The sequence below is a fragment of the Sipha flava genome, unplaced genomic scaffold (genome assembly GCF_003268045.1).
Source record: "Sipha flava isolate LNK unplaced genomic scaffold, YSA_version1 111_pilon_pilon, whole genome shotgun sequence".
NCBI classification, from domain to species: Eukaryota; Metazoa; Arthropoda; class Insecta; order Hemiptera; family Aphididae; genus Sipha; species Sipha flava.
The window spans coordinates 785,513-797,036 of NW_020271729.1; the positions used below are offsets into that span (position 1 = coordinate 785,513).

The 11,524-nt window shown below is 26.0% G+C and overlaps 1 protein-coding gene across 1 annotated transcript; it reads right to left on the minus strand.

Moving 5' to 3' along the window:
* Positions 1-5,923: 5,923 nt before the first annotated feature.
* LOC112689227 (protoheme IX farnesyltransferase, mitochondrial) lies at positions 5,924-11,402 on the minus strand. Its single transcript, XM_025562823.1, has 9 exons — positions 11,276-11,402; positions 11,012-11,153; positions 8,111-8,327; positions 7,856-8,051; positions 6,843-7,018; positions 6,553-6,735; positions 6,361-6,495; positions 6,172-6,298; positions 5,924-6,108 (listed from the first exon to the last, which is right to left on the minus strand). The coding sequence occupies exons 2-9, from the start codon at positions 11,099-11,101 to the stop codon at positions 6,021-6,023; spliced, it is 1,212 nt and encodes a 403-aa protein (XP_025418608.1). The 5' UTR covers positions 11,102-11,153; positions 11,276-11,402; the 3' UTR covers positions 5,924-6,020.
* Between the last annotated feature and the right edge of the window lie 122 nt (positions 11,403-11,524).

The window sequence follows — 11,524 nt, forward strand, 5'->3', positions numbered from 1 at the left end:
TATAAAAATCATATTGCATATTGCGTGAATTATTATTCTACTTAAACACTCGATCGTAATTAGAATTGATTTTGAATAAATAATTGCCACATACTATTTAATTTTCATATTAAATATTTACTGTTACTATTTTCCGTCTTGTTCTTTATAAAAAAGAATGTCTTTTCCCTGATGGTCATTAATAATTAAATTATCAAATTATCAAACTACCACGTATAATTAAATTTAACAACAATTTAAATTATTTGAAACGAGTACAGTCCCAGCATTTTACAAGGATTCCAAGGCCTTCTGTGCTTCAGAACTCCATGGCCAAAGACAGAGTTAACCCCCCCCCCCCAAATCAGGAAAAATATATATTAAGAATCAAGAATTATATAAATATATATATCATATATGAATTAAGTAAAAGATTTTTTTTTTTTAAAGTATGAGGGAAAGTATATGATTTGTATTTTTATTCATACAAGAAATTAGTAGTCTTAGATTTAAATTAATGTATTATATTACTTACTATTATCTTAATTTATTATCAATCACTGACTGCAATGTTAAAAAAATATCCCAAGGAAAAACGTTTTTCAACCCCCCCCCCCCCCAAAAAAAAAACTTTTATATACTTTTATATAGGTACTGTATATACTTATTTACTAAATTAAGTTTATTTATATAATTAAATTTTTAAGCATTTTTCTTGAACAAAATGCAGTTCAAGCATTACCATTTTTTAACCCAAGTACAATTCGACTTTACCCATGTGATAATATTAATTAAGAATTTATAATTTAATTACATTTCATAACCTTTAAAAAAAATTAAATAAAACAAGCTTTAAATAGCTTTTTTTTAATTAACTTTTATAAAATAACTATCCAACCATCTTGTTACCCAAAGCTCCACTATATTATTTCTACACGTGTACTATATACATATGTTAAGACTTATGCAATCATGCTAGATTTAATATATACACAATAATTACACAAATGAATAATTGCAATTTTTAATCTACCGTTTAAATTGTTCAATGGACCTTTACTACGTAAAGGTAGTAAAGTATTTGATCAAAATAAGAAATTTATATACATTATATAAATATAAACAACGCGATTACGACCGATAATTGGACGTAAAACGTCAAAATATTACCAGATAAAGCGAAAAATCCCGAAAAATTATTATTGTATTATTGTCATTCGTGTCAATCTAGTCTCGACGTCTACGAAGATACTGAGGAAAAATCGAATATTTGATAATCGAATTAATAAATAATTAATTAATAATCATTTTGGTGCAAATTACAAATTCTATTTTCGACTACCTGAGGGTGGTGCAAATTACATACCCTTAGTTTGGTGCAAATTACATATCTTTAATTTGGTGCAAATTACAAATTCCCATTTTTTTAACTATATCACAAATTGTTAATTGCATTATAAAATTAATAGATATATAAAATGTATGTCTATAAAATTACTAATTTTAGTATGATAAAAATGTGTATTGGCTTAAAATTGTTTGGGCCCCTCTAACTTGAGTACTCGAGAGGGCCCCGGGGCTACCGCCCAGATAGACCCTCCCTTAATCCGGCTTTGCGTATATAGCTGTGACTGTTGAATTTTTACAATTAGTCTTGTTTTTTCTTCGTCTGCGTTGACTTAGTACATCATTTCTGATATTTACAATTAAATAACAATTATGAGTTCTATTAAGATAGTACTATTAACTGGAGGTCATAGTGACATATATTAATAAAATAATTAATTGCTAAATACTTAATAATTTTAAATGTATGCATATTTTCAAGAAGCAATTATACAACACTTGGAGGTACTTATAGGTACACTATATATAGTAGATAAAAATTAAATAACGTAATATACCTTTAATTTAAATTTTTTAATTTTTGTTTATAATAATATAATATAAAAACTTTTTTTATACTTTTTTAATGTAAGAAATATTAATTAAAAAAAAAAACCGTCAATCAATTCTTTTTTAGTCTATAAATTATTATAAATTAATAAATTATATCGATATCGTTATCGTTTGTTTTTCAATATCACTATATGATATCGACATTAATGAACCGATATCAACAACGGAAAAAATATCGTTGTGCATCAATATTAATTATAATTTAAAGAATTTCAGACGTATCTCAAAACGTCGTATACACCAATACTCCAATTCAGGACTCAAGAATACCCGAATTTATTTTTCCATTTAATTTTGCCATTTCGGTTGATTCAAATATAAAATTCAATGTGATAACTCAAATGATTTGTTTTGCTGGCTTATACTTTAGTGGTGCCATTTGAATTTTTTAATATGGGTGTTATTATTTAAACAGGCCAATTTTTTTCTGATGTCCCAACACATAGGTCCGTAAGAAGAAAATGTGATTCAAGTGATACTGATTAATTTAATGTAGTTTATATTTTGAATTTTTTTGCATTTTATGATACATTTTATTTCAAATGTATTTTTAGGGCATATTTCAAGTTATTAGCGTATTTTTCAAAATGTATCTATAAATTCTTAAATGTTAGAGTATTTGATTACCTATGCGTTTCGGCATTTATTCGCTTAAAACTAGCACTTTTAATATGTAATCTACTAAACCGATAAACTAATAAATACCTACGAGCATATTGACCCATGTACTTATTTTATCAAAAATAGAACAAAATTAATATAGTCCAAAGAAACTTTTCTATTTATAAGAGCCCAATGACGATTATAACAGCAAATTATGAAATAAATATTAATATTTAACAAATAAGTACCTATTTTATTAATATTATGTTAAATAAATATAATTAAATATGTTAGGTAATTTTTTTTTTATAAAATACTTTAACTATAATAAATAAATAAAAGATACGCATTTTTTCATTTCTTTTAGATCATTAAAATCCCAGCTATGACCATTAAATCATTTAATAGTTAATTTTAGGATCTAAAATTACATTTTTACCCTTTTGAGTGATGAAAAACGTTTCAATAGTCACGTTACTAACAAGAAGAGTTATCTTTGACGTAGGTATTTTAATTGTTTCTGAAAATGTCTGAAAAGTATTAAAAAGTCTTCGCTACGGAAAAATATAAATCCTTTGGTGTGTCTTTGAGAGAAGCAGAGTGAGCAGCTGCTTTTCCAGCGACTTATTGGAGGGTTTTACTATCGCAGTTGTTTCTGTAAATATATTTAACAATTGCAATTGTTTTTAATTACCTAATGATAATTAATATTTAATAAAAAACGACGTTTATAAAAATACTGTATATCAGGGATGGGCAACTCGAAGTTACTAGAGGGCCAATTTTTAGAAAATTTAAATATAGCGGGCCAGAGCATAGAAAAAAAAAAAAGGTCATTCAAAATATGAATTTTAATTAGTATTTATATATATGGAAATAATAAATTCAACACACACGATAGCATAATCCGAATGGTACGAAGAAACTAATATAGTTAAATAATTTAGTAACAGCTATGGTTGAAAGCCATACTTATACAAACATATGACATTTAGATATTTAATACTAGATAACAATTATTATATTGATAAGTTAGAACATAAATGATAAACTTTAAAATTGTAAGATGTAATTTTAAAACATATTAAGGGCCAGATAAAAAAGTTTACGGGCCAGATGCGGCCCGCGGGCCGCCAGTTGCCCACCCCTGCTGTATATCATGGCCACTCACAGATGTAAACTGGGGAGGTCAAAGGGGGGAGGAAATTGCTCCTTAGAATAAATTAGGAGGGGTAGTGTCCCCTCTGATATTTAATATAGGTACCTTGTTTTAAAATAAATACAAAACAGCTAGTTATAGCTATTAATAAAACATTTTTTTTTTTAAATCGTAATTTTCCCTTATCTAACATAATGTTAGAAAATGAATAATTTTATATATGTAGGTAGTTAAGCGGCGTCTAGCCTCGGACAACCTTTTCGTTAGATATGTAATTATATTTTTACCCCCCTAATAAATTTCCAAGTTACACCTATGTGGTCACCTATCATACTAGTCAGTTATTCAAATTTTAGATGTTACAATATTTACATAAAAAGTTACAGGTGTTTACATTGTATACCATGAGAAAAGAGTCACAACTATTAAGTAGGTATATAGATATTGTATGTAAAAAATAAAATTTTACCATTTGCCTACCCAGCCATGGAGGTCTGGATACGCTTACGATATATTTAAGTTTTTTCAACCAAATACATGGTATCAAGTAAGAAAATATAAGTACATTGTAATTTACATAACAAGCAATTAATACACTTGAAATTTTTTTTCATAAGACTCCTCAATATCATTATAAATTGAAAAGTGGAAGTTTTCTTGAGTAATCCATATGCTTATCAGTTTGGGCTCCTTACAAAGTTAATATACGTATCAATTAGAATACTTAAATTTATTATACCATTCATACCTAGCAATAAAAACACTATCCGGAAAGTTGGAAATATCATTGACTATGCATATCAATAAAAAATACATACAAATATTAAATACTTGTAATATACATTACCTTACATAATATTATACATTTATATTTTATACGCATTATATTAATCATAACAAATAATACATTTTAATTATTACATATAGGCCTATATATAAAGTTTAAGTCAGGCAAATAAGATAGAAAAAAATTGGGGTGCCAAGGTACACGTTGCACCCCTGTCTATACTACGTTAAATTATTGTAAAATTGAACATTTATAATTAACTAACCAACACAACAGTAGATGGAAAAAAAATTATCGTCCGATGATAACAACATAATAATCTATAAGTATGATTCTCAAGTCAATAAAATATATTAGCATGTGTTCAGCAACAAAAACCCGGTGTCTTGTTTTGTTAAGTATCACAAAGCCACAAATGTACTACCTCGCTTTAAAGACTATATATAATTAAAACCCTACTGCCTATTGAAAACTAATAGACAAAAAATAATATTCATTGCTTCAAAATTGTATAGAAAAATATATTATTTATTGGTACCTATGTTTTATTTACTATATTTATTATGAACCCCACTTCTGAAACTTACAAGTACCTATGAACTACGTAATATAACAATACTGTTTGCAAGTTTACCCACTAATTACTTTGGCAATTTAAACATAATAGGTTTATTATTAATAAATATAATTTATATTGATATATTCTCAATCTATTCAGCTATTATAATGAACTTAAAACACTTTATAATTGACTTATCAGAGATAAGACAGTAATTTTTTAATATTTAACTATATTTAAGCATTCCATTGAAGTATGCATAAGTATGTATAAATTTATCTGTATAAATATGCACAGTATTATTTAATTTTCATTATTTTAATATTAGCATATAACCTCAAATATGATTGCAGCAGGATTTGTTTTTTAGTCTAAACTAACAGTTTCAAGGACCATTTAAATTTTAACAAATTGAGCACAACTACTGTCCACCAGTAAATCTTAATATAATTATCATAACTGGAATAAATAATCTAATTGAAAAAGTAGGAAATGAATAGTTACTAATTAACTAAATAAAAATAATTATAATAATAATTAAAAATTAAATCCAAATTATGGTCTTTTAATAAATACAACTTCAATTAAAACCTATACAAAAATAACCGATAACATAATGCATTGATAAAATATACACCCAACTACAATAATTCTTTGAACCAAAGTAATTATTTTTACATTTGTGAAATGTAACACATATTACCTTCATTAATTATAAATTTTTGTCTACCATTTTCAATATATTATATAAATAATTTTATATTTAAATTGATATGATAATATTAAAGCTTTCTATGTATTTGACTGAAAGGAAAAATAAATAAATTGTCATAGTTGTTAATACTTATACATTTTACTAATCAAAATAACAGCGAAATCTCATTTAAACAAGGTTGTATCTATATTTAATGTCCAAACTGAAAGTAATTAATCAATAACAATTAAAAACTAGTGTATCTTTGATAAATATTAATTTACAATGGTTCAGGTGTTTTAAAAATAGTACTAATTATTTTTTCATCTTTGTTAACTGTGATAATTTCTCCATTTTCTTTTGGTTTGCTAAAAAATTTAAATTATTAAAATGATTTAATATCTATATTCTTTTATAAAAATATTACATACCTGTTTCCTGACCATAAACTGTGTTTATTAACAAACAGTAGTAACATTAATGCTGGTAAATGTATAAGAGAAAATCTAAATAAACTGCGAGAGGTTTTACTATCAGACTCTTGATGAAATTTCCAAGCTAAAAAAATGTTATTAACAAATATTTTTAAATATGAATAAATTAGTAAAACGTATACATACCTAAGTACACAAAATATGCATTAAGTGGAGCAACAGCTATTGAAAAATAAATGTTTGTCAATTCACATAATGGAGCAGCACAACACAAACCAAATATACCAATAGTATAGCGTAAAGCTGTTCTTCTGCATAAACCTAAGTACAAAAATGTAAAATAAATAATAACCATTAGTAATAAACAAAAATTTTTACCTGGATTAGTAACAGACATCATTCTGTAACCAGCTCTTGAATAATCCGGTCGAAGATTCCATGAAAGTGCATTAAAATGTGGAAATTGCCATGCATAAAGAAGACCAGCAAGCAATAAACCACCAGAATCAATTACTCCACCAGTACAACCTGCCCATCCCATTAATGGAGGAATTGCACCAACTAAATATATATAAATATAATAATAAATAACACAATAATAATTCATAATTCATAAAATAAATAAAACCATCACAACTAAAAAAACAATATTATTTATATTTTATTACCTACTGAACCAACCCATGTGTTTAAGATACTAATACGTTTCATTGGTGTATATATGGATGTATACAAAATTAGATTTGCAGCACCCAGGGCAGCAGTTACAGGATTAACGCCATAATATAAAGTCATTAATCCTAATGATCCACTAACTGCCGCAAATGAAAGAGCATGTAATGGTCTAAAATTAACATTAAATTATATTTAATAATAAAAAATTAATTTTTTTATCATATTAGTTAATATTTTAAAAAATATAAATATTTCATCAATTTATTCTAAAAAAATAATTTATATAAATACAGTGAATAAATAAATTATTAAAAAGTTAAGTACTGCAAATACAGGTTATACCATAAATTACACAATTTAAAGAATTTATAATAAAAGCAAATTGTTCAGAACTAAACATATTTACAATAAAATAAAAATCATATTATTGTAAACCATGAAATAAATAATAATGCTCAAATAGCTTAATCCAGTACAACACATTTGAGAAAAAAAAATAGAATTTAAACAATTACTAAAATTATTAGAATAAGTGTTTAAGAGTGTGAATTACAAATATTCATATATAATCATTAATAACTAATAAGTATCCAAATTATTGAACATCAAAACCGAAAAAAAATTATTTTAAGTTTAATATTGGCAGACAAGCAGTTATACACCAAATTAGTTAATTATTAAAAAAAAAAAACTAAAATAACAACCAATACCAAATAAAAAATCAAAGTTCCTTAAGCATATTTAATATTTAATATTATTATAATCTAAATACTAAAAATTAGTATTGGTCATTTACCTAATCAAACTATTTACTCATAACTAAATTCTAAGTCCACAAGACTAAAAGACATTTTAACAATAATTATAAATTATAACATACATATTACATAACAAAATATAATAAATGGTGCAATATAAATTAATAACAAAATATATATTGCATGTTATTAATAAAACAACAATGGTTAATTTAATATAATTGTATTATTTATTACTCATAACTTACGATAATATGCCTCGGACAAGCAATCGATTTTTAGTTCTAGACATTTGGGCATCAAATGGAACTTCATGATATTGATTAATAGAATTGGCTGCTCCAGATACTAAACCAGTACCAACACTACATAGAATAAATGATGTTAAATCAAATGGGGCTGGTGCCATCGCGTAACCAGCCATTGTTGTTACAACCACCAAAGCTACAAAAAAAAATATAAAATTTAATTCATAATATTTTAAAAATTTAAAATATTTTTACTTGTTAAACGACTTTTTGAAAGCTTTAAATAATGCTGGTGTAAATCTTTCAAATGTATTCTTGATTCCGTCCATTCTTTTTCTATGCGTGTTTTTTCATTAACATCACTTTTAGACTCAACTGCTGATGGTTTGATATTTGGTAATATGGGTAAGGACTTATCAACAGCTATGGTTGTAGCCACTAGTGGCTTTGGTTTTAATGATGACTGTGTGATCTATTGTAAATTAAAATAATAAATTATTTTTTAGTTGGTTATATTTTGTTAAAAAGGTGATAAACAAAAATAAATTTGTATGGTTTACTATTTAAAATTTTAAAATCTAAATCTAATGAAAATACTTAACATGAAAAAAGTATTTTAACAATTAAATTCATGAAACAAAATGTATTAATTAATATTATTTTTCCTTCGACCAAGCATTAGATAAATTGATTGATATTCAAAATAAGCCACAATTAGCTATATTTATAAAATACAATTTTCATATAAATGAAATATATGTATTTCAAAATAAGTTATAAGATATTGAACTTAAGAAATATAATTAAGGAAAAAATATCTTTACAAATGTATATTTATACATATTATTAAACACTTTTGTTTATAGAAAAGAGGAAGTCATCAGTAACAACATGTCACCATAAGAAAACATTTTTTAAATATAACATACATATAATTCCTAAAGGAATATAAAAAACCTATATAAAATACTATAGTTCAAACATTTTTTTTTATTAAGACAATTAACAATCTGTACACAATAATTACAATAAGCAAATTAGATAAAATAAAAATAACAAAGTAACATGAATATCTAGTTGAGGAAGAAACCCAATGGTAATACCTCTTTTACTAATTTAATAGGTCTCTATACCATTTACGTTTTAGTCTGTGTGGTGGGTTTTTTAGGAGGGTAAGGGAGGACATGTTTGATATTAATGTATTGCTATGCATGTTTAAATTTTGGTGGAAACGTTTATACATTGTTTTGGCTAGTTCAATAGTAGTTAATATTTTTAAGTCGTTGTGCAAGGTAGAGTTTGAAACGAAACCAAGGGGCTTTGGTTAGGAACCTTAGTGTAATTGATTGAAAAGCCTGAATTAGCCTGATGTTCAAGGGCTTTACTGGACCCTAGATTGCTATTCCATAAGACTGGTCTTATGGTTGACTTATATATAATAAGTTCGTTTTGGAGTGTTATTTTGGAGTTTAGGAGTGGTTGGAGGAGGTGAAGTCTGTTATTCGATGATTTTCTTTTTTCTTTTAGGTGGGGGCCCCAGGTTAGTCTTTTATCAAGTGTTATGCCTAAATACTTGATTTTGATTTGGACAGGGATGGGGGCGTTGTTCGTAATTAATTGAGGACACTCACAGGGAGATTGTTATAATGTGAAAGTAACTTGCACAGATTTTTCTGTATTAATTTTTATTTTCCATTTTTTGACCCATTTTTCAATTTTATTAGCATGATCCTGAAGTTCAACTGGAGGAAAGGATAACTGTGTCATCAGCATATGTTGCTAGAAGGGTGTTACTAGATTGAGGGTTCAAAAATTAAATTGCAATCACTTTTTTTTGGTTGTAGTTCAGAGCTTTCAACATCTGTAGTTATTATATCTCAATCATTATTTTTAAGACTCTATTATTAGTTAAATATTGAAGCATGATAGGTCAAATTCATAGGCACAAATCGGGGGGGCTTGAGGGGACTAAGCCTCCCCAGAAATGCAAAGTACAGGTCTTAGCCTCTCTAGTCCTAAAAATACAATAATTAATATAATTGTAAAAGGCATTTTTAATAACTGAATCAAAACAAAATATTCTGTGATAAAAATTAAATCAAATTCATAAGATTTTACAAACTTTGTCATGACTTGGAACGATCGTAATTAATGTAACATAAACAATATGTAATAATACTTACATTGATTGTTTAATTTAATTAATTAATAATTTCTGTTTAGAATACCAACTCCAAAAATATTTAAGATAAGTCACCTAATTGTTTTTTTGGTTAAATTGTTGAATATTTCAAACTGTCAAACTTTGAAAATTGTCTTGTTGAAATAAATAATTGCGTACAGGGGTACCTGTAGGTGTAATAAGCAAATAATACTCAGCCCCCCCCACTAATTTTACCAAATTTCCGCTTATGATCAAATTACTGAATTCTCACATGATTATCCATCTCAATACTAGTGACCAGAGAAGTGGATTAACCAGGATCAACAATATGGCAAACAAACAACTGCTCGACCACACCATGCCCCAAATCTATTATTTATACTTAACTATTAATAGATCATAAAAATATATATTTTAAATTGCACGCAGAGAATTACTTATACTGTTAGAAATCAAAATGATTTTTATAATTAAATAATTAATGTATGTACATTATGTTAGTTACCAATATACTTTAAAGAGGGGTAGGAGTACCTAACCTCATCGATCCTCCCTGGTATGTCAATGATATAAATTCAAAATACTTTTATCATGTTATTTTTAATAAAAATATAAACATATTTCCTTCAATTTTTATACGCTCAATTTATTACTAAATTGCTGATGTTACACAACACTTGGCAATATTTAATAAAATACTTTTATGTCAATTTAAATTAATTATTAAGTGATTCGACATAAGATAGTGGATACGCTTAAAATATACCAAATAAAAATTAATATATTTTGAACAATTAAACTGTTTTAATAGTAAAGTCTATTTACTATTCCAAATAATAACAATATATATTTTACCTGGACAAAATAAAAAATCTATGAAAAATAGAATTGTTTCTATAATTTAATTAAATTATTATTATTGTTAATAATAATCACTATTTATAATAACTAACATGTTGATCATCCCTTTAATGTTAGTCAAAACACATTACCTGTCGGCGGAGAAATGAACATGTCAAACATGTATAGACATTTTTGACTTGAAAGCCATCGTGATGAATGGCCCTTACAAGATGATTCATAGTGAAAAAAAACTGATGGATTAGAAAAATCAATCATTTTCATTTAATGAGCCTGTAAAACAAAATTCTACATTATGACCTCCACAATTACTACAGTAATTAAAATAAATGTAAAATAGTAAATTATTATACGAGTTGTCAAAATATATCATAATATTATGGTCAAATAAATACCTGTAAAATCAGACCCATTTAACATGTATATATATAGTCTTAATTGTTGCAAATATATTACACCGTAGAAAGAATCCAACAAAAGACGACAGACCGAAGAGATGGTTTCAGAAAAATGTAATCAGATGCAAATGTTCTTGTAGTATCTTTGTTATCAACTCGGTTTCGAAACTGTAGACGACCGTCCTTCAAATGTTTCTAACATCTTATTTGTCATTTTACACACTTTATCATTGATTATATATAAAG

Excerpts from the sequence above, each read along its gene's own strand:
- LOC112689227 (XM_025562823.1), bottom strand. The coding sequence starts at position 11,101 with ATGAATCATCTTGTAAGGGCCATTCATCACGATGGCTTTCAAGTCAAA. Across the intron at positions 8,052-8,110 it reads TTCAAAAAGTCGTTTAACAA|CTTTGGTGGTTGTAACAACA; the intron begins GTAAAAATATTT and ends TTTTTTTTGTAG. Across the intron at positions 6,736-6,842 it reads CACATGGGTTGGTTCAGTAG|TTGGTGCAATTCCTCCATTA; the intron begins GTAATAAAATAT and ends ATATATATTTAG.